The 23789-nt window shown below is 41.7% G+C and overlaps 1 protein-coding gene across 1 annotated transcript; it reads right to left on the bottom strand.

The window, feature by feature from the left end:
• Window positions 1-1464: 1464 nt before the first annotated feature.
• egr1 (early growth response 1) lies at window positions 1465-5510 on the bottom strand. The gene is made up of 2 exons (XM_079250004.1): window positions 4821-5510; window positions 1465-4053 (listed from the first exon to the last, which is right to left on the bottom strand). The coding sequence occupies exons 1-2, from the start codon at window positions 5029-5031 to the stop codon at window positions 2726-2728; spliced, it is 1539 nt and encodes a 512-aa protein (XP_079106130.1). The 5' UTR covers window positions 5032-5510; the 3' UTR covers window positions 1465-2725.
• Between the last annotated feature and the right edge of the window lie 18279 nt (window positions 5511-23789).

Genomic DNA, 23789 nt, shown 5'->3' with positions numbered 1-23789 from the left:
AGGAGCAGCACCGGTGTCGACGGCATGCAGGCAACTGAATTGATGCCGATTTGTGTCTTTTCTTATTTTTTTTATCTGTCGCTGTATTATCTGGAAAGTTTTTAAGCTGACACACACCTGCAAGCGCACAGTGTCAGCAGATGCAAGGATGGTGTCCAGGTTCATCTGTTTCAAGGGAAGACTGAGAAAACAAAAGAACAAAGTCTGATAACCCTGCAATCTTCACACGTTTACAGTCTTCTGCACCAGCATCATGCAGATGGAGCTCCAACCAGTTTGTGTCTGTAGACGATCTGCATACACTGCAAACGGATGCTTAGATACTTGCACATGCACACTCGTGCGCACACAACTCATCAGACTCAGTTTGGAAGTTTGGGATCAGGAGACTAATTATCTTAATTATTCTCCCTTAGCCTCCATCACTTTCGTCTGCATGTTTTCCTGCTTTCTATTTTAGCTGTGTTTGCATTTGTGAGTATTTTGGTTTGTGCACTTCACAACACAAAACTACTCCAACAAAAACTCATAGAAGGGAGGGTTTATAATCTATTGGTTTGAAAGAGAAAAAGGAAAAAAAAATCTCTTGCTTTGGAAACTGTGGCAGATGAATAATAATGGTGCCATGAAGGTGTTATTATATGCTGTGTGAAAAATCAAAAAGGAACAGAATTTCAAACCTTCGGGCCCAGTTTGTCCTGCTGTTCATGTGCAACAGTTCACATTAACCTACATGGATATGAACTAATTTAGTGTTACAGCTTGTTCACTAAGAGGTGACAGCATCTCGCCAGCCATTTGTAAAGAAGAGGACCATTATTGTGAGCAAGATTTCACCTGTGCCCTGCTAAAATAACAAGTCCATATCTAAACACTTTGACACATCCCAATCCAAATATCGAATCTCTTTCAGCACACAGGCATTGAAATATTTCCCCCATTTTTGCTTAAAAACAATTACTTGAAGTGTGTTTACCCAATAGTCAGGGTTGGGAGTACATCGTAAAATCTAAAATGAAATAAAACTTCAGATAAGCGTAAAATCTTCAAGAGCAAGTTGGATCAAGATAAGACTTCCTCATCTTCAGTGTTTATAGGCATGGGAGTGGCACGTTAGTGTTATCATTAATGCAGGATTTCGTAGAGGAAAATAGAAATTGAAATGGAGAGTTTCATTAAGATTAAGCCGTGCATGTATTCCTTCCAATTAAAGCATAGCTTTGTGCAATGTGAACTTGTGGTGTAAATCCACTGATAATCTGCTTACAATTTATATGTAAAGTGATGGAAGATGAGATGCTTATAGGTGACAAAGTCAAAGGCGGAATGAAATGTGAGGAAGACGTCTCTCTGTGAAAGTGCCTGAAGTCTCAAAACACAGAAGGCAAACAATAAAGTATGAAAACAAATCTCCATATATATATATTTATATTTTTATTTATATTTCATTTCTGGGAGGATATCTTGTACACCAAATATCCCGTTGGCAGTTAAGCGCATTCAATGTGTTTAGAAGCCAGAAACAGTCACTTGTTTTAACAAACACAAATACAAAATAAAGATAACCACAAAATAATGAACTGCATGTATATAACATACAAAAAAATCCCATGCCTACTCAGTAGGTAACTTCAACATTCCAGCTCTTGAAGATGTGGATATTTACACTTAAGTTTTACAAAAATATACTTTATAGTTTTTATCCTTTTTTTTTTTTTTTTTTTTTGCTTACATTCTGATAAAATGAAGCGGTGCCCTCTTAGCTCATCCCTTTTCCTCCCTCTGAGTACATCTTACATTCTGTAACAAAAATATTCCCTCAACCCTTAAGGCGAGATGCAGTGCATCCTCTCTCGCGCTCAGCCGAGTCACAACATCAGCAAGGCTTCACAAAAGGCACCAAATAACGGGAGCGTTTGTCTTGTCTTTTTTTTTTTTGTTTTGTTTTGTTGTTTTTTTTCCAAAATGATTTTTTTTTTCATTTCTCTTTTTTTCCATATAACCAAGCAGTATGTTACATGTGAGAAAGAGAGAAAGAGATAGTACCAATGGATGATATTTACAAACAGAAACTAACATCACTCTTACTCATGCTTGAATACTTAAGTGCTTTTTTTTCAAACAATGTCAAAACGTATCACAGCATTATCACTACATAATAGAGAAAGTATGTAGAAAATATGGCCCTGCTCACTTCAAATAATACAATGCAAATATGCAAATAATTGTTCACATCAGTGGTACCAAAGAATGATGAAAACGAAACATGGCACATGTACAATATACATATATGATAGCTTATGTATATCATTCAATGTCTTTTGTATGAGTGCCTGCAAGGACGAACGTGCCTCAGCACCCCAACTGCTGGCAATCTGTTTGTCTCTTTGTTTTTGTGTACCTACTAGCACAGACCCGCCAGTGCCGTCTTCTACTCTCTGTCTCTGGAGTCCTTTATGCATTTGAATTGCTGCATTTGTTTTACAGAGACAGAAAAAAAAACAATATCCCTTTTCATCTTGTACTGTCTTTGCCCAGTCCTTGACATATGTCTTTTTCTCTCTTTCAGGTAAATCTTAAGATTCACCTAACACTGCACAGGGAGCAGAAAAGTGCTTTTTGGAGGAGAAAAACAAAGTCCTTTTGATGCAGATTTTCTTCCTCTCAAAAAAACCTTACAGAAGAAGAGGAGCAGAGAGACTATAGAAAGTTCTTCTCTTTGCTTTTAGCAGATCTCGATTGTCCTTGGGGAGAGGGTGGTCTGCATGTCTGAAAGTGGGGTGGGGACCGGGGAGCTGTAGATGTTGGATGCAACGGAGGATGGGAAGGAGGACGTAACTTGGGACTGAAAGGTGCTGGACATGGACACTGATGGGTAGGTGGTGGCGACAGATGGAGACGGGTAGGAGTTGTGGACAGGAGAGGAGTAACAGGATGTGACTGGAGAGGGGTAAGAAGACACTGGAGAGGGGTAAGAAGTGATGGGAGAGGGGTAGCTGGAGGCAGGTGAGGCGGCTGACGCCGGGGTTGCCGTGACCACCACGGCTCCTGCCTTCTCAGCTTTCTTGTCCTTTTGCCTTAGATGGATCTTTGTGTGCCTTTTCCTCTCATCGCTGCGGGCAAACTTGCGTCCGCAGATCTCGCAGGCAAAGGGCTTCTCGCCAGTGTGGGTGCGGATGTGTGTTGTCAAGTGGTCACTGCGGCTGAAGTTGCGCATGCAGATGCGGCACTGGAAGGGTTTCTGACCTGTGTGGATGCGGATGTGACGTGTCAGCTCATCAGAACGTGAGAAGCGACGGTCACAGGTCTCCACGGGGCAAGCATAGGGCCTTTCATGTGGGGGGGTCTTGCTTGGCCGGGTGGGGTACTTGCGCATGCGGCTGGGCTTAATCAGATGAGACTGGTAGACACTTTTCAAGTCCTGGGAACCAGTCTGTGTGGCAAAGGCCTTGATGGTGGACAGAGGAGTGAGAGATGGCTGGCTTGACTGACTCTGGAAGGGCTTTTGGTCAGGGGGCACCAAGCTGATCTCTCCCTGCTGCTGAGGGAAGAGGTAGTCAGGAATCATGGGCACAGGGAAGCTTGTGCTGCAGGTCTTGCCGCTGGGATAGGCAGGGGGTGGGTACTGCACTGATCCAGTTGAGCTCGGAAAAGCCTGCCCCTGGTCTGGGAAGATGTCAGAGTTGGGGCTGGAGTAGGTCGGGGCAGCTGAGTAGATCGGGTTGGGTTCGCTGTGGTGAATTGAGGAGCTGAGGCTGGAGCTCTGAGATGAGGAGGAGGTAGAAGCGGACGATGTGGAGGAGGAAGGGACGGATGAAGATGTGGACGAGGCGGTCTGTGACACAGCTGAAGAAGAGCTGGAGCTGGGAGCTACATTGCCCATCAGACCCGTGAACAACCCCAAGATGGGCTCTGCCCAGAGGCTGTTGCTGCAGGTGGAAGCGGGTTCTAGGGTGAACCGGCCAGTGTAAGATATGGGGGGCAGCCTTTGGGTGGGGTAGGTCTGCTCCACAACTGGCTTCTCACAGTTGAAGGGGATATCAGGTAATGTATCTGCAGGGAGCACAGAGAAAGGAGAGACATTAATCAAACTGTCAATATCCAGAGAAAAGGAGGAGGGGGGGTGTTTGTCCTGCCAGAGCCGTGGACAGTGTGTCCCCCTCATCCCCTCTCTTACAGAAGTGCGCACACAGAGAAACACTCTCCAACCAAACTCTTTAACAAGTGGCTGTGCAAGCCTTTAGACTTGTGTTTTCATTTGCTCACGCTTTCCTGACCTTTCTTTCGTTTTCTGTCTTCCTGTGCTGCACAAGCGCACACACACACACACACACGCACGCACACACACTGATTCTTAAAGCCCATCACAGCCAAAAGCGATTGATTACCAAAACTGCAGCTCAGCTGGTTTCAGGAATGCAATTTGAATTGAGCAGAAGTGTCAGGAGGGAGCATGTGTTGAGTGAGCGCTGTTTGACTCTTAAGACTTGACAGGGAGAAGTAAGTCAATTGCGAGATTAAAGATTTTGATTGTGTTTCTATTTAGTACATTGTGTTGATGGAGACCACTGTGTCCAATCTGCTAAGATTTTTTTTTTTCTCATTAATTTCAGCTTCTAAAAGCAAAGATTTGTAATAAAAATGTGACTGTAATAGCTTTAGTTAAATATTATTAGTATATGAAACAATAAATAAAAAAATCACAGGGCTGTTTGTTTTTTAACTTGTTTTATGGTTGTTGCTCATCAAGCTTATCTAAACTTTAACTCAGATTCAAAAGCAGCATAAAGAAAATGAGGTAAAAGAAACAGCTCTCTTACCTCCAGCAAGGTGTTCATACTGCTCTCCTGGCTCCCCAGAGCCAAAGCCTGCACCTTCAGGTGCGGAGGCAGTGAGGAAGGGGGTCCCCGTCGTGCTGAGCATCATCACCTCCTCCAGCTTAGGGTAGTTATCCATGGGGGAGTGAGGAAAGCTCAGAGGCTCTGAGATCTGCAGGGCTGGGAGGATCATCTCGGTCTTGGCTGCAGCCATCCTCTGCCGGTGCTGAAGCTGCAGGACTGAAGCTGTGCTGGGTGTGCGCTGGCAGAGCCGTGCCTCGCAGGTGGAGAGGATCACTTAGCACAGCACAAGCAGTGCTGAACTCTTCTGCTGAATCTGTGGGAAACACAGTTTTCTGCTTCCCTCCGTGATCTTGTTCTCCAGTGGTCCTGTTGTCTTCCTTGTCTTCTCAAAGGAAAAATCCGCTTGTCTTTTCACCAAAAGTCTAATTCTGCCTTTATACTCATTCCCTAAGACGAACCAAAATTAATCATCAGATCAATTTTGATTTTTTTGCTTAAAAACTGCTCATCCAATCAGGTTTTAACTGCCTTGGATAGATGTTTCTTTTGAAATGACTTTTTACTTTTGGTGTGATTTATCGCAATTAGGGAGTTCTATGTGTTGTTGTTTCTTTTCTTTTTTTTTTTTTTTTTTGCCTCTCTCTGCTCTAACAGTTGCTCTTGTGGGCTCTCAGGGCTCTCTCTGAGCTGCGAGGTCTCCCTGCTGCTTATATACACTCTTGCGTGACGTAGATGTCCATATATGGAAAAGAGGAAGCCCATATTTAGGCACTGCAGTGGAGGACACATGACGCTGGCCCGGAGAAAAACAGAGAGACTTTATGTTAAGCGCTTGCAGTAAATCGCGAAGACACCGCCGCTCCTCTACAGCCCCGAATCAATGCGTCTTCATAGCCGAACGGCTCGCTCAAACGGCAACATAATTCTTGCTGTCTCCCAGCCGCCCTTTAGATTTCATTTGGATTTCCCATCTGTGCAGCAGGCTGCGCCGCTGCCGGAAAGCCCGGCTCCGCCGTACCTTATAAGGTCGTGACTACATAAGGACCTATTCCGGTGGGTTTCCATTTCCATGCCCTTATTTGGAACTTCCTGAGGCAGCGCTGATCGCCGTTTGGCAGTGAATGAGAAACAGGAGCGCAAATCACGTCCAGGGTTCACAATAACTAATGTCCGCAACAGAGTCCTTCTTGTCTCTTTTAGAAACATGTGTTCCGGGCTTTTATGAGGGAAAAAAAAAGGAGCTGCAAGAGACAAAGTGCTTCACACGGATTTTTATTCATGTTCGGTCTTTTTAAAGCGTCATGTTGTTTAGGACAAATTCACGTTCAGAGTTATCCATACAGCTGTGTGTGTGTGTGTGTGTGTGTGTGTGTGTGTGTGTGTGTGTGTGTGTGTGTGTGTGTGTGTGTGTGTGTGTGTGCGTGTGTCGGTGTAGTAGCTCAGAAATATACCGTGCAAACTCTGCTGGAAAGTGGCAAACTTCCTCTAAATTAACTTTCTGTCTCCCTCGCCTGTGTCATTGATTAATGGGAGCAGATAGCCCGAGATGCTGACGAGGTGCAGGGGCGATCTGTCTAATTGAGGGGTGTCCCCGGCTCAATATTCAAGGAATCTCTCTGCCAGTCAGCGGCCTAATGGGCCGCATTAACAACGCAGCGCGCAGCTGCCAGGACGCCTGCGGGATGCCGATGTTCCCTCGGCTGCCCCGGCTTGCTGGCACGCCAGCACTGCTCTCTGGATGCTGACGAGAAATCAATGTGTTTCCCCTAGCTGCTGACTGGATCTATATGCAAGCAACCTCATTGGGAAACATCGTGGGTATGAGACTTTGAAGTGGCCCGAGAGAAAGAGAAAGGCGCAAAAGAAAATGCTGCTGGTGCGTTGTGGAGCCGGAAGCCATTTGCTTAAAATAAAAAAAATTTGATTCAGACTCAAGGTTCACTGATTGCACGCCAAATCCTTCTTAAATGCACCTTCCTCTTAAGTGTTGGTGCAAAAGCAATACAGCACATGGACACTGATGACCCTGAAATCAATTGACTGATTAATTTATGGATACGGCAACAAAAACAACAGTTTTTTTCAGGTAGTAACATTAGATTGTTAGTCTTCACTGGATTGCATTCCCTTTCAGGCGTTTCTGATTTAGCCTTTGGCAAATTTCTCTGTTTACCCGCATTAGACTGATGGCAAAATTCTGTCATATATTATGGATGATCTGGAGCAGTGGCTCCCGTCACAAAATCCAAATAAGCCTGAAGTAGAGGGCGCAGCTGGAGAATGCGTAATGCTGTTTATTCATACAGATATTTTACATATAAACGATCAAGTCTGATCTATTTTGTAACTATGTGGTACTGCACAGTGGTACACTTTGAGAGAAAAATGTTGCTCCTACTGTTTGCACATTTACATGTGGGCAATTTTGTTTTCTAGAAAGATGGTGTTACTTGAAGAACAAAAGGATGGGAGATGGTGAGTTAGGAAAAAAAGAAAAGAAAACATGACTGTATATGTGTGGTGAGCTGATGAGCAAAGTCTAAACTGCTGTCTGCATCTACTACTGTTGTCATGCATCAGTTACAAAGCTCGATAAATTTGTGGCAAAGCAAAGGAGAAAAAGTGGAGAGCGCAGATGAGAGAACTCATCATCTGATGACAATGTAATAAAATCAGGTTAGGGAAAACTTGGGAAAGTAATAAAGTAATAAAGATGATAAACAGTTCACAGTGCCTTCTCTGTGATGCATAGAGGGGGTGGAAACCAGATGCTGTAAGGGCAGGAGAAGGAGAATTAGGCTGTGCATGGATGTAGATGCTGATAATTTTTTGTGCACTCTTGCATGTTTGTGTGTGTATGTGTGACTGGTTCAGCAGGTTCGTTCTCCTCAGTGTGTTCCCCATTGCTGCCCACACAAACCAGCCAGAGGAGTCCTCGCCTGATGAAACTCCAGCTTGGAAAAAAGGCTCTCCCATTACCTACGCAGCCACCACGCCCCTGCTTATAGACACACAACTGCAGCCTGCACGAGCAGTTTTTAATATTTAATCATGCCCCAATCTGCGGAGAAAAGATGAGGAATTAGATCCAAAAGCAAAAAAAAAAAAAAAAAGACAGAAGGTGGAAGAGAGAGGAGGAGTTGGAACAAAGCAGTAGAAGCAATGGAAGGAAAGTGAGGAGAGAAAGCAGAGAGATGGAGTTGTACTGACACTGAAAAATTGGCAGCAAGCTGAGAAAAAGAGATGAAGAAGGTGGGAAGGAAGGGTGAAAGTCAGAGAGAAATAGAAATAGAACGACTGAAAGAGAATCCTAACACCTACATATTGTACGTGGGAGCAGATACCAAGCTTTGTATTGGCATTTGTCAGCAGCCAAGCAGTCGGTCAGGGAGATAGGACAGACAAGCAAGCAGGCACTCCTACTCCCCCTGTCAACCTCCCATGCCTGCCCACACCAAGCAGTGGTGCAATCCCTCCCCATTAGCATACAGGTGTGTTCAGCCTGGTGTGCTCCCATGATGGGTGGAGCAAGAAATGAGAGTGGGTGATGACAGTTGCCAAAGCCTGGATGTTGCATAATGTGGCAGATGAGATGGGAGGGAGGGATAATGTAATGACACACAGAGAGAGGCCTGGTTATTTTGAAGCACAGAATGCAACTATCATAGTCTTATTCTACCAAGCAGAGTGGGCTGAGAGCTGTGCACTTCATATGAGAAATATTAGATGTGGCCTGGGTGTGATAGAGCTTGTTTTACATGGTGTGAATTGATAATTAAATAGGAAAAGATCGGAAGCCTGATTGTCTCATGCAGAGTGACATTGAATATTTGCCCATAGTCATGTACTGATAGGGAGAGAGGCAGAGAACATGATGAGAGGCTGTTTGCTAAATGTCATTTTCTCCCATTTTTTTAAAGTGATGCCAGCAGGGGTGTGCGACCTGACCTTTAACTCGCAGAGCATGATGTGTCTGGGAAAGGATGAACAGGCAGAAGAGGGATAAAAATGTCTCAGAAACTTAAATGTAACAACTTGTTCTCACTCTCAAGTCTTCACATGTGGACAGCCGGGATCCTTCATGCACGAGATAGTGTAGCCTCAGACTCAGGAATCCCGGATGGTATGACAAATGATGGTCAACCAAATGCTGCCTGAAGAAAATGTCACTGTTTGATTGTGCATCTATGCAGTTACACAGAATATGGAGAATTGTCCTATGTAACATGACCAAGGGTTAAATGTGAAGAATTTTAGTGTCAGCGAAGTCAAAGGTTGCAATAAACTGGCAACGCCTCACTTCATCCTCCCATCTTGAGAACAGGAACACTTATCAAGTTCATAAATGTAGAAAATCATCTCTGTAAGTAGTTTGTTTTTTGGGTAGGCCTACATAACGGTGCACTACGGGTGAGTACTTGTGTCATGTAGATAAAAACTATTGTTCTGTATAACAACAATACAAATATTTTTAGTTTTACTCAATTCAATTGTCGATTCATCCATTCTATATTCTCTATGCTCCTTTTTCAAATTTCTCTCAGTTATCATTAAATGATGCAAAATTATCATTGTTTTCTTTCTTTTTTATTATTTTCTTTTTGTATATAGTTACTTATCTTTAGTTCAAAATAAAATTAACAAACTGAAAATACTCCTGCAACCCTTCATTGGATTAAGCGGTAGGATAATGAATGAATGAATGTATGAATATACTCAAATTATCCTATTAAATTATCCTATTTGTGGGTGGGTGAAAGGGGATGTGTATGTGTGTTAGTGTTTTATCTATTTTGATGTAAATTGTTTTATAATGTAAAGCACTTTGTATTGTTTTAAGCACGAAAAGTGCTATACAAATAAAGTTTGATTTGATTTGATTTGATTAAGGGTCGTGGGGTGGCTGAAGCCAATCCCAGCTGTCATCAGGCAAGTGCACACTGCTCACAAGTTCACTGCAGGACCAACTCAGTCTATCCACACAATATCTGGCAACTATCCACACTCATAATCACTCCAAGGGTTAATTTAGAGGGTTCATTTATAGTCTGACTACCATGAAATGAAAGAATTACAATACAGAAGACAGTGTGAAATAGTAAAATAAGTTACTTCTTTACTCCCTCCAACTACAGACCTTGTGACTCGTTACTTTCATCGCTTGGGTACACGCAGATCATTTCCCTGCAGATTGAAAAAAACGATCTTAGTGATTTTTATATGCAAGGCAGCCACAAGTCTATTTATATCTTCCACTGGAAAACTTTCATTTACTTATGTCTTTGTGAAACTCTCCTTTGGGTTTTATAGAGCTTTAATAGCTCGTATGCTCTACCAGTTTTACCAGAAATTGTGTAATAAGTAGGTTTGTGTAAAATAGAGTAGTGTCACAATCCATCGCTGTCCCTTGGCTGCTGCTTTCTGTCAGGCAGCTTTCACGGGACGACAAAAGTTGCAGCGCATGAATGCAAAAACACGTGAAGCATAACCTTGTGGTTTCAGAAACTGTCTAACCAAATGCTGTGTCGCATGTAGATTCAACCAAGTAAAAATAGTTACAAATTTAACCATGTACCCTTAACCCTAACAATTAGCAAGTGAGAGCGAAGCAGAGAAGTAAGTAATAGTGGGTGGTAGAGAAACAGAAAAATACAATCTCTTGGGTTATTCTTTGCCATCTTTACTATATTAGCTTCTGTTGTAATGTAGTTACACCTTCACACATACATAAAGAAATACTTCTCCTTGTGCTAAACTACTGACTGCAAGGTCTGTGAATTTAAATATGGCTGCATCTGACCAGAAACTGTAGCTATATTAGTTAGAGGAGAGAAAGCTTAGTAGAAATCAGGGGTGTAAAGAGGGGGGAGAACATCTAAGTGGCTGATGTGCATTGAAAAAAAAACAACAACAACAAAAATATCCAGTGACATTCTGGTAACTCATATCATAATGTGCTGTATGGTTAAAAAATGTGACAATCATATGCTGTACTGTGATCTTTACAAACCTTTGCTCTGTTACGTCTGTCCATGACAATACAAAGCAGAAGATTGCAGCACACCATCTGTTTCTCTGAAGTAGTCAAACAGTTTTTTTTTCATTTCTTTAAAGGCGTCCAGGAATGTGGTATGCCGGCCCGCCGTCAGGGCCATATGATTATATGGTGAAAAGTTTTATTTTACTGTGGGATCCATTAAGCTTAAGGCCCCAGTGACGTTTGAAAAACAATCTGCTCGCACATCACAGGTGTTTTGCAGACATGCCTCCCTGATCCCTCCTCCCCCCATCCTCCAGGCTGTGAAGAAGCAACCGGTGCTGGTGTCATTTAGAAACAGAGTGGTCGCATTGAATGGCTGCTCTATCTGCTTATGCTCCTGCTGTCGCTTCCTGAAGGTGGTAGGTGATACAGAGAGAATTGCTAAACACAAGAGCCACCATAACCTGGCCCCATCTTACCCCTGAGGATATGAGTCACTGAATCCCCAGCCTGTTTGTTTGATGGTTGAAACAAAAGACCTGACCCCTGACCTTTCAGCTCCCGATGACTCACTGGTACTGTATATGCATGCTGAGAGATGGGGCTTCCCCATACAGTGCAGCATTCACAGCACAGCAACAGCTAACATTTAAAGGTTGTCACAAAACACTTTTTGTGTTTGAATTGTGTATGTCACAATCTGTGGGTGATCCCGTCGTGTTGGAAAACTAATATATACACAAACATATCACCTCTGAGCTTATCATCTTTAGTTTTCAGGCACCTTAGAATGCACATGTGGGACTTCAGAAGACAGTGCATTAGTTTAGCAGATCAAGTGAAGGATCAGTGACCACTGAGGACACTGCACAGACAAAAATCAATTTCAAAATGCTTTTGAATTTTGTCTGGATGAGGAAAAGTTTGATCTTACTGGCGGATGAGAGATAAGATTTGACTGGTATATTTGTATAAACTGTAGTCCAAGAAAGTGATAAAGACACAGACTTTACCTTAAATTAGCATCTACCACTAACATCTTCTGGTGCTCTCACCTCTGTCTTCCTTCCTGTCAATTAGAGGCTGAAAATAAGTAAGCACGATTATTAAAGAGCACTTTTTAAAGCTCAGTTTTAAAGATGTTTTTGCCTTTTTCTATGGCAGTGCACTAGTACTCAATTCAGTTTAAAAGTAATATATATATATATATATATATATATATATATATATATATATATATATATATATATATATATATATATATATATATATACATATATATATATTTATTAATGGACTCATAATAGAAATATCAAAAGATAAATCAGTATATGTTGGTGAAGAACCACAAATTCAGATTAAGTGCAAAGTGATATGCTAAAGAATGACTGAGTAAACTCAGATGAATGTTCACTTTAGGGTTCAACCCTTTACAGGCAGAAACTTATATGGTGCAATGAATCATCTTTCGCCATTTTCCTAAGAAGTAGGCTAGTGTTTGTGTCATGTACAGTAAGAGTACGGTGCAATATCAGACAGATCTGGTTGAGGTGTCCTTGCTTTCTTGATGATTTACTACTGAACTTTAGCAGATTTTCTGTTATGGCGTCCTCTTGCATGTCTGTTCTCTTAACCATGGTATTGTTCAAAACGGCAAGTGTGTTGATATCCAGTTGCTAGTGTGGGACACATTACATAAAGCAAAACTTCTCTGTAAGGGGATGCTCAAGGCTGGAACACACAGTTGTGAATTTTGGTTTCTCGGCCTCAGGACAACAGCAGCTTCAGGAATGTGTACAGTGAACATAATTTTGCCATCAAATTGAGCCAGAAACCGAGATTTTAAGGTCAGAAAGGTGCATAGTGCCTCTTACATACACCAAACCAGCATTAGCATTTATTCACAACAAAATGGCCTCTGCTGTGTCGTGATGTCATAAAGAGGAGATAACAATTCATTAAGAGAACAGATATTTAAAAGTCTCTTCCTTTCTCTCTCTCTCTCTCTCTCTCTCTCTCTCTCTCTCTCTCTCTCTCTCTGTCTCTCCCTCTCATGTAGAACTGCTCTATAAATTAATGTTAATATATGTGATGTGTCTACAAGGTGGCCATGTCAGATAGTTTTAGTTGTCAGTTTTATAACGGAACTTATCTGTCATTTATGTTGCTGGTCAGAACACGAACACACACAGGTTTTGGCCGCTCACGCTCACACATTCATTCGACAGATGTGAGAAGTTTTGTGTAGTTGAGAAAAGTTTATACTTTGGAACAATGCAGTGAGCATTAAATGATCTAAACATTATTGCTATTTGAATCGTTAATAGCCACATTAGCACAAGTAGCAACAGTGTCTCAATTCAGTGTTCAGTCAAGGGATTTAAGCTTAGCCTTAGCCTTCATATCTTAAGTCAAAAACTGTTTTTTATTCTGTAGATACTGAAGGAACCACACTCATGATGGATGTTTATGGGCTTATGCAGGTTGGTGATAATAAATTTCAGGTTGTGGCTGCTTTTGATGAATTTGGTAAAATGGGGAGTTATCTTAAAGGTGTTTGTGATTCTAAGATGGAGATGATGCTACATGTTGCTAGACGTTGCTATTCGTGCTACAGTTTGCTACAAGTTTGTCAAATGCTTCAAATGGATGAGCAGCTGTTTCGAAAAAAGAATGAGAGAATTAGTACCTGCAAACAAACTGGACCTACTAGCAAAGGCATTTTATCCTGCATGGGAGAGCAAACCACAAAGAACTCAGGACTGATCACTGGCTTCCAATAATTCATAGCCAACCTGGATGCTGATTCAGGTGACTACTCAACAGAGTGCAAGTAGGTGAAAGGGACATGCCACTTCAGAAGAACCGAATTATCAACACACTTAGGTTATGGAAACCCCAACATCAATCCTTAATACCTCTAGGCCTAATGCTCAACATGTGGGTCAAAGCCAGTCCGGAAATATCCTCACAGTGATGCAAAAGCAGAATAGGATAACATCAGCTCTCAGTCAATGTTTATCAGCTGTGCAAGTAGGAAAAATCCCCTTGGTCAATGGAGACAAGTAAGGCTGACTGCTGTCCTATCTCCAGTGTACTCGAGGTCAGCGGGGTTGAGACCTAAGTTTTACGACACTAAAGCAAAGTAGCTCTTATTTCTGAAGGAAACTTTTCCACATTCCTGGAAAAGGCATTGCCTGGAAAAAACAACAAAAAACAAGCATATTAATGTCTTGTAGTATAGGTAAGAATTGGGCCATTTCTAGGACTCCTCTTGGGAAGTTGGAGATGATCTGTGGCCAGAAGAAGAAGAATAAGCCAGGTGATGTTTTATCAGGCTGAGGTCCCAGAAGAGGACAGAGATGTCTTAATATTTCTATGGTGGCCAGATCAGGATTAAACAAAAGACATAGTCAAGGCCATATGACTACCCATTTGTTTTGTGCTGTCTTCTTTAAGTTGTGGCATCCACGCTCTGAGAAAAATGGCTAACAACAATATGAAAGACCTTTCAGAAGTAATCCAAACAGTCAAGGAGAACCTTTATGTGGACGATACTCTGAAAAGTTTGGCATCTCTGGACTGTTCTTTGTCAAAGAGGAGGTTTTACTCTCACAAAGTGGATTAGGAAAAAACACACTTACCTCTCAACTTGGACAGAGACCTGCTTCCAGTTGAACAAGGTCTTGGCTTGAAAAGGTGCATTGGAGCTGACATGAAGGTGACAGAATTTGACATTTAGATAACCTTGAAATCCGTTCTGCTGAATCATGCCTTCATGAGTAACAAGTAACCAATCTGTTTTGGATTTACAATGTGAATGTGACACATCTCACCATGACAAAATCATTTTAACATCATGTGACAACTACTCTCAGCTGTGAAGCTATGTCACATCTTCAGACTCAGTTGGGAATCAGCCTAGAGATTCTCTTATTGCAGTTTTCTCGAGCAACAAATAAATTTGGATCAGATTGGATTTTATTAAATATGACAGTATTACTGAAACATTTTTACATTTATCTATTTACATTTCAGTAAGTCTAGTAATTTCATTGCTGCTCTCCTCACAGCTCCACTGCCTCCAACAGAGCAGACATAAAGTATAATTTTGTCCAAACAGATTGTTTACCTGCATTGTTTACCTGTGAAGTTCATTTAAATCCCCTCTGCTACTGAAAATGTGAAGAAGCATCATGCAGTGATGTTACAGAATTGTGGCATTTAAAGCTGAACCTACAGTTTGAGCGTGGAAACATTTTTATGAAGTTTGCATTCAGGGATTGTGCACACAAAAGACCACCTCTGAGCAAGTTGCAAACAATATGACATGTAAACAAACCGATGAGTGCCATCTGTAGAGAAAAAAAATCATTTCTTCTTTCAGTTTAGTTTTCGTGTCACTGTAGCTCACACAAGTTTGGAGCATTAGGCCAAATCACTCACTTCCACTAAAGGTCACTGTCTCTGTGAGGATAAACCCGGGTGTCATAAGCTGTTCTAACCAAGCGCTGCACAATACTGGGCAAATATGAGACATGAGACATTGTGATAAGGACTTGGAAACAAAACTGTCAATATGTGGTGCTAATTTTTTTACACAAATGCACAACTTCCAACAGTGAATATGACCCACGTTAATGCACCTGTATGCACATTCAAGGTAAATTATCTGCTGTGCCGTGACTGCCTTTACAACACGGGTAATATTCCTGTTAATATTATAGCGCTGCTCATTATAGATTCTTTGAGTTTCCAGTATGCTTCTCGCTCAGATAGCTGGTTTAGACTGAAACTATTTAAGCTTCATTCATACTGCAGTTAATATTACATAAAGATACTGAGCAATTTCACTACACTCAGCAACCAATCAGAGCAATCACTCTCACTGACAGAACCTAATGTGATTAAAAATGTAAAATTGGATTTAAAAAAAAAATTTGTCGGATCCAAAAGAATCATAGAGAAATTTACTGGATGTTTGCTATTATTCCTGACAGGCGGCTGTTGGAGGAGCTGATCACTGCAAATTGATACGTAATTACTTTAAATGATCGCCCATTTTGTCAACAGTAAAACATGGCCACTGTTATGGTTTAAGGTGTATCAAAATAATTTAAATAGTACAATAATGTGCTGCACAGAAGTGTTTCTATTTTTATTTTATTCAACATTTAACCAGCCTCCTCACATCGTCATTTCAAACAGGAGCAATTTTTCCAGTTAACTTCATAGCTGACTGAATGCTGTTTCACTAGGAAAAAAAACACACCTTATTTTAACAGATCGACTCGGCTGACTGGAACTGCTCCTCCAGCTGCTGACGTCTTCATATGGGCAGGGAGACAGACAGGAAGAGACAAGGAGCAATGCAGGCAGAAAAATGTGGCCTCAGCGTCCAGACTGAAAAAAACCGGGTTTGTTGCCTTTAGCTAGTGCATATGGGTGTGACTCATGTGTGAACTTCTAGCAGACTGAAAACATCCAGGCTCACAGATCTGTTTTTATTCTGCAGCAAACCTCTGATTTGGTCAGGAATTTGAACTTTGCTTTTGATCCACAGACACACAGAGCTCATGTGTTTATATGGAGGAGCAGCTTTAAGCAGCGAGGGTTTATTGTTGTGTCAGTCACACCATCACCCTGCTCAATTCATGGCCCTTGATGTTAAATGAGAAAATGGCAAAAAGAAAAGAGGAAAAAACATGGAATAGTTGGGTTTTTTTTTTAATCTTTTTTTTTAACAAAAAAATCTGAGTCTCTGAAATTTTAGTAAACATACCATGAAATCACCTTTTCTCTCAAAGAATGACCTGTCCAAACATGGCGTTACACAACAGGTAAAGCATGCACACACACAGATACACACACACCCACAAACCTTTAAGCTCTTCAGTAGTTTATTTAAGTTCTGAGTCAGATCAGAAGTTGCCAAGAAAAAAATCCTTGTGTCCATTCGCTGAAGCAGTTTTCAATCATTTTCATTAAGTGAAAATGACAATCAGATGAGACAGGTGCATCTGCTCAGGTAAGAATTATTTGTTTTGTTCGCACAGCAGAAGTAAAGTGAAGGAAACAAGCATGTTGGGAGGCAGATAGATGAATGAGTAGAAAAGGATGCAGAAGCAGGGAGGACTGATGGAAAAGCAGAAGCCGAAAAGCAACTGAATGTAAGAAAGACTGTTCGTGGTTTGTTGACAGCTGGGCCCGAGGGCAGGTGCGATGGGTTGATTCAGATAAACTCCTCTTCCACCTCTTCTTCCTCACCCCCACACTCCAAAACCTCCTCTGTACCCCCAGCTGGAGTCTGCCGATGTGGGATAGCCTACAGGGCTGGGGAGACAGGTCTCCATCAATCCTTTCATAATCATACGATAATCATTTAACTCAGAGTGCCGTTTGTCAACAGGCATGACGGCTGATGAGGCATACAGGCAAGATGACTGACAACAGGGGCTGCAACACCCATTGCAAGTTTCCAATAAAAAGAAAAAAAAAACAAGAAGTGGAATAAGGGGAGAATGAATAAATGAATAACTGTCAGAAGCATTTGGCTTATGGGATGATGGGTTTTTCAGGAGCAGAAGCTTGAGGGTGAAACGTCACTCTGGGTCATTTGGACGGAAGATTCACAAACAGCTCCTGTGAAGATGAATTCTGCTGCAGCCAGACAATAAAGCATCTGGAATCATGTGTAATTATGAGTAATCTAATTTCCACTAATACTTTCAATTTAGATGATCTATTACAAATTAACGGGATAAGAGCTTGTTCTTCTTCTCTCTTCACAGGAGGCCATGGAAATGACTGGGTGTGCAGGTTAATGGTACAACTGGATTAAAGGGACTAGATTCATACATAATGCAGACATTTACCTTAATGGGAGAAACGTGACTAGTGAGCAGTGTTTACATTAAAGGAGGGTGAGAGTTCAGCTGAGCCGAGGGAATATTTTTCTGCCTACGCTGGCGGCAGACGGTGTAATGAATTTCTATAAACCACACTGCAAATAAAAATAAAGACACACAAAGGAGATTGCATGTTGATAGTTGTCGGGCGATGCTGACAAGGAAAAATGGGCAAGTACGCCGCTGAAACTTGCAGTTGTCCACAGTTTGCTAAAGACATCCAGAAAGCCTTTGTCTGAACCCCGAATTAAAAATAAACCTCACCTGCCGAAGCCACAATAATGAAACTCTTAACTCAATTAAACAAGAGCTTTTAACACATGCATCATGGGAGAATGATCAAACAGGAAGTGAAAAGTTTTTATTAACTATTGGCCCACCTTTCAACAAGAACATTAACACAGGTTGTGACAGAGGCACACCAACCCATTCCATTATTTGTGTTTGTTTTGCTATCCAAACACCCCCCCTGAGCATGGCATATTGAACACAAACACACACAATCACATACTGTACGACAAAGACAGACAAGAGTACGTGTATCCACATGACTGCTGACAGCACACACCCAGCATGTAGCCTGACAATACGCCTCACAATTAAAATAAATCTTGTAGAAGGCCACAAGGTGCTGCTTTTACCAGCAGCCAAACAGGGGAACAACTCCATAGCAACACCACAGAAATGTTTACCTATGGGGGGATTTGGATTTGCGCTGTGTGAAACATAAACTGGCTTAATGTCATAATTTAGTTATGATTTCTTCTTTGTATTGACTTAAAGAAGCAAAGAAAGAAAATAGGGTGAGTTGGAAAGTCATGAACTTCCATTTTTCTCGCAGTGGGATTGTGACAGTGTGTGTTCTCATTATGAGCACACCGACATCCTTCCGTGGGTCTCACTCTCTGAGTTTCTGTCTCTCTCCCCATCTATCTCTGCATTCCCAGACAGCTTTAGCAGTTCAAACCCTCGCACTGCGGCATTGTCACACACCACACTCGTTGCCATGGAGAAAAAGTCCTCCTGGTCTCCAAGGTACCCGAGTCTATTGTCTTTGGCTTCTTTATTTAGATGAAAACATGATTTGTTGGAAGGGATCTACTTGTTTTTTCGCCTCTTCTCTTTGCTGCCTTTTCTTTCGTCTTCTTCCTCCTCATGAGCATCAATGCAACGTTGCATGATGTGTATTGTTTCATCCTTCTCCTTTCCAGGAGTTTGACTATGTGCATGTGTGCGTCAAGCTCGTCTGATGTTTTGTAGCAATTAATTTCAGTGTGTCTGCATGTCAGCGCCCCAGGAGGGGGGCTGTATAAAAGTTTTCCCCACTGCCACAGCTCTCGCCAGGGCTTATAATTGCCTTCTATTACCAGGGCTGGGTGTCACAGCGCCTGCCTGTCTGTCACTGGGAGACTCTCAACTAACGACAGATGATGAGGCAAAGGAGTTGAAGTTTTCTTACTGCTGCTCTTTTTGGCTGAAGAGATATAACAGGATATATAAAATACAGTAAATAAGAATAGCACAGTCCTTCAGCAATGTGGTTTATGAACTTGTGTAGTTTGCAGAAGTGGATTTAAAGGCACCTGCAGGAACTACGTGCTTGTCTACAACATACATCATGCAACGATGGCAAGAAAAAAGAGAAAAGAAAAAAAAACAAAAAAAGTGAAGTGACTCTAATGTGGTTTGAAAAAGCAGCTGAGAGAGCTTCAAACACTCACAATCAGCCAGCTCCACCCTTTGACCCTGTTTATTTGCATGTTTCCAGCACCATTCACAGCTGTCATCTAGCTTCTTTAGTCACTGGCAGCGCAGCTGAAAACCAAACAGGAAGTGACATCACATCCGTTGCTCCGTGATAACATTGGGCTTAGTCGGAGAAACGGCAGAATGAAAGGAAGAGAAGAATCAGAGAGCAGTGAGGCTGATGGGTGGAAAGAGGAAGTTGTCTGTGTTTTGTTCTCTGTCAGTGGCGCAGACATCCCACACTCTGTGGTCTTGTTTTAAGCAGGCCAGACAAATAAAAAGATCCAGTTCAAGTCATTTATCTTCTCAGCCACACATTGTCTTAATCTCTAAATAAATATATATATATATATATAAATGAATTCTCAGCTTATGTCAGCTGGCTCTACATGTATGTTAGATATCTGCTTCCTGTTTCTAATGCAGCATTCAAATAAGTACATTTTTAAATGACATTTCTTTTTGTGGACATTTTAAATAGTAAAGTGAGACTAAAAGGTAAAGTGGTACTAGGTGTGAAAACATGCAGTAGACAGTTCAACCAGTTCAGAATCAAACTGGATACTTGATGCTCAACACATATTTATCCAAACTGCTCAGCTAACAGGCCAGAATATAAGGAGGTTTCTTACCATCCATTCATTAGATTAAAGTTTTACTTTCTACATTCATGTTACTCCCATGAAACAAATAATATGGACTGTGAACCTGTGGATTTCCTGTTAAACTGAAACTATTTTTTTCTTCATTTGAATGAAGGATGATAAAAAATAGAAGCAGAGTTTTTGGAAAGTGTGACGCTGTGCTTTGTCATTGCGCAGTGAGTGAATGCTGCTTTTGTGGCAGAAGCGTGCAGTGGCTTGTTCCTCTGGCACAAGGCGAAGCACTGAATGGAGTGGGTGCAGGTAAACATGCTAAGACAGGCATCTAAGAAGCCGTGTAGCCTTGCTGACACCTTTCAAGTTGTCGTCTCCCCCCCCCCCCCGCCGCCATTTCAATCTGTTTTTGTTCCATATCTTGACTTTTTTCTGTATTTGGAAATGAATAGTTGGGGAGCCAATGAATCTACTCAGCACAAATAAAGAGGCAAATTTGGACCATACAGTGAATTAACATGTTAAATAAATAAAGTTGACCTTATAACACAGGCATGTGAAACAAGTAACAGGTTTCCATTCAGAGCCTGAATTACATAATTTATCATAAATCTTTGTGAAGGGATATCTCAAAGTGGCTTTTCACTTTAACAATCCCCCGCATGACACGGTACACACTTTAAACCAAGCGTGTCACATCATCATCCATTGCCCAATATTTGTTGCTGTGATGACGACAGTGTTGATGATGGTAGTCTGACTGGGCTCGGCCAGAGCCACAAATAGACATGAACTGTTATTGAAAGCTGGCTTCATTTCTCATTTTCAGATGGAGAACGAGAGAAAATGAGTCAGATGCTGAGACAGCAGACACTGAACTGGGATCAGTAGTACATAATGGATTAATGGGGAAACGGTGCCTGCAGGAGTTAATGGAAAAACTATCCAAAAGCTGTGTGTGTGAGGAAAGGTGGTATTGAAAACACTAAGCATGTCAAAAGGAGATGACCTGCTGTGATTAGGACAAATAAACCACTAGTTGCTCTGCATGGGCTATTGGGAATAGCCAGCCACACGTACACACACATACACACAATTCTATCCTAAGTGAAAGAAACAGCGGGGAGAAGGGGAAGCGGGTGGGTGAGAAGGCAGAGGGAGGGGAAGACTGTGGGACTGAATCAGGATAGAAGGGAGGGAGGTCTGGAGTAAGTCCAGGGGAACTCCAGACTGCTGTTACCCAACATGCTCTCCTTCAACAGGGGCTGTGAAACTGACTGTTGCTGCTGCTGCTGGAGAGACACAGGAACCAGGGAGGGGGCTGCATACACACTGAAGCTCACCCTTCACATACACCCTCGCCCTCTGATATACACACACACACACACACACACACACACACACTACTGTGGTCATGTCACCATAGTAACACACTGACCCTAGCCTCGAAGTTGCTCTCTTGAGCCTGATCTCCTGCCGAGCTCTGAGTAGTGGGGTGGAGTAAATCTGACTATTTATAGCAGATCCTTTGGCTCACTTTTACTAGTGACAATAGGATCTAATCTCTTTCCTCCAAAAGCCACGAGCACATCCAACACCAATCTAACCTAGACTCACATCTGCAAAAAGATGATGATAATGGAGTCAGAAATTAAATCTTTCTTTTTTTTCCTCTTTTTCTGTTGTTTTGAAACAAACCGATTTCAACCTTTGTACAGTTTAACATTTGTACAGCGTGTAAATGTGTGTGTGAGACCAGACTTTGACCAATGTGACTCGGCAGTGCACCATTGACTTCTGCTGTCAACCAGAAAGAGTTGGCAGAGGCCAACATACGGAGCAATATGTAACTTTAGCTGGAGTAAAATCCACTCTTGTTGTGGCTGCGATCCAAGTCCAGTGGCCTGCTTCTCAACCCCTTCATCTCAGCTGCAGTGATACTGAGTGTGTGCTGCCAGTTCACTGTGGTGGGTTCAGTCAAGGCCTCAATGTACCAAGGGCACAAAGACTGAGTGCTGTTCCATATGAGGAAGCTAATATCAAAACTGTTGCTCCATGCCTGATAATTATCATTTAACTGTGATTAGATGTGTTACTCAGTAATGACTTGCTTCAGTGTGATGGATCTGACAGCTGGAAATGTGGCTTATATCTATAAATACAGAATTTTGAATTTTCCATTCACTGCCTGTATTTCACTATAACCTATTTATAGTAAAAGTCTGCTTTCAAGTTCCTGTTTTCTTTGGTGTGAAGTTGTGAGCCACACACGCATTCTGAATAACTGGTCACATTATACTTGTACACATGACACCAGATCAGAACAGTTCTGGGGGTAGCAGATATTTCATTTCCTTAAATTTTCCTTCTCAAGAAGGATGACTAAAGTGAACTCAGACGCCATATTTTCCATTACAAGCAGATGGAATTTGTGTTTTCATCTGTCTTGGACATGCTTTTGATCTAAGTAAAAGCTTAAGCTAATAGACTAATAATTTGGACAAAAATATTTGTGTCAAAACTGTGTCCTGGCTCTTGGTCAGGTGCCACTCCATGTATTTCTTGGAAGTATTCATTAACGTGATCATCACTGCTCCTTAGCGGCTAATTGTCCAAACTTGACTCCAGTCTAACTCTAAGCTTGCTAATTGGCTTAAGTTGTTTCTTTTGTGGCAAACTGCGTCACACAGTAAACTTAAACCACAGCCCAGACAGAAGCATATTAACATGGTTTTGTATAAATAGCTCAGTGTAGTTAAACTGAACCCCTATGAATGTGGAAGTGAGTATTTTTGGGCACCTGTGATCTTGTTATTGGTGTTAAATTTAGATCTGTGGTTCTCCGTTGAAGAGTGGAAACAGTGACAGGGACCTGTTTTGCCACAAGCGACTTCCTGTGCACTGAGAGTAGTGAGAAAACCACAACCCAGTGACGTAACAGTCGGAAAAAAAAAAGCAAGGCAAGGAAAATCAGCAATGAGGAAGTTGTGGCTTCATTTGAAAAAGGAAAATTGTTGACTGAGATGTCAATGGATACTGTAAGAGAGCTGCAGAGTTTCCGGTGCGGACTTTCCCCTTTATGATAACATGCAGGCGGCGATGATAAGGTGAGCAACAGACTGCTTATACTGCTGCTGCTTTGTCTGACTGTTGAATGATTTCTGGGACTTGATGAAGAAATAAAAAACATATCCCACACTCAGAAATATATTTTTATTATTTTTATATTCTCTTTTTCTTTCTTTTTAAAACTTTTTGTGCTGTTGCAGCTTCTCTAACTTCCTGCAGGCTATTGTTCACAGTGACCTCTGATGCACACCGTATGCACAGAAGAACATGTAGCCTTTCCAGAACAATGAAAAAAACCTTTGTACTGAACATAAAAATGCGCTGCAGCATTTAACAATAAACACTCACGAAGCACTGAATTAAGAGACAGATTTCTGGAAGTAATCTGTTACATAAACTGCTTACTGACATGAATGAATTTGTAAGACACCACTTAGTAAATGCTGCTCACATTTTATGTTTTTTTATGTGATTATGATGTTCACACCCATGGCCATGAGCTGCTAGTCAGAGGAGAAGCTAACCGAGTGAATGTGAAAGATATTTTTGGTTCATTTGTGTCAGTTACCCTAAAAAGCTTTTGTTTGTGTGGGAGTTGGAACTCTAAGTGCAACAGCTCATGTGTCTCTGTGTGTGTGTTTGTATATTT

Source organism: Telmatherina bonti (genome assembly GCF_933228915.1).
Source record: "Telmatherina bonti genome assembly, chromosome: 12".
Taxonomy (NCBI): domain Eukaryota; kingdom Metazoa; phylum Chordata; class Actinopteri; order Atheriniformes; family Telmatherinidae; genus Telmatherina; species Telmatherina bonti.
Note: the sequence above shows the minus strand (reverse complement) of the source record. Positions and strands in the feature narration are given on the sequence as shown.

What these genes read in the sequence shown, in the direction of transcription:
- egr1 (XM_079250004.1), bottom strand. Translation starts at nt 5,031, where the DNA reads ATGGCTGCAGCCAAGACCGAGATGATCCTCCCAGCCCTGCAGATCTCA. An exon ending in GTATGAACACCTTGCTGGAG is followed by an intron (nt 4,054 to 4,820) that starts GTAAGAGAGCTG and finishes TGCTCCCTGCAG; the next exon opens with ATACATTACCTGATATCCCC.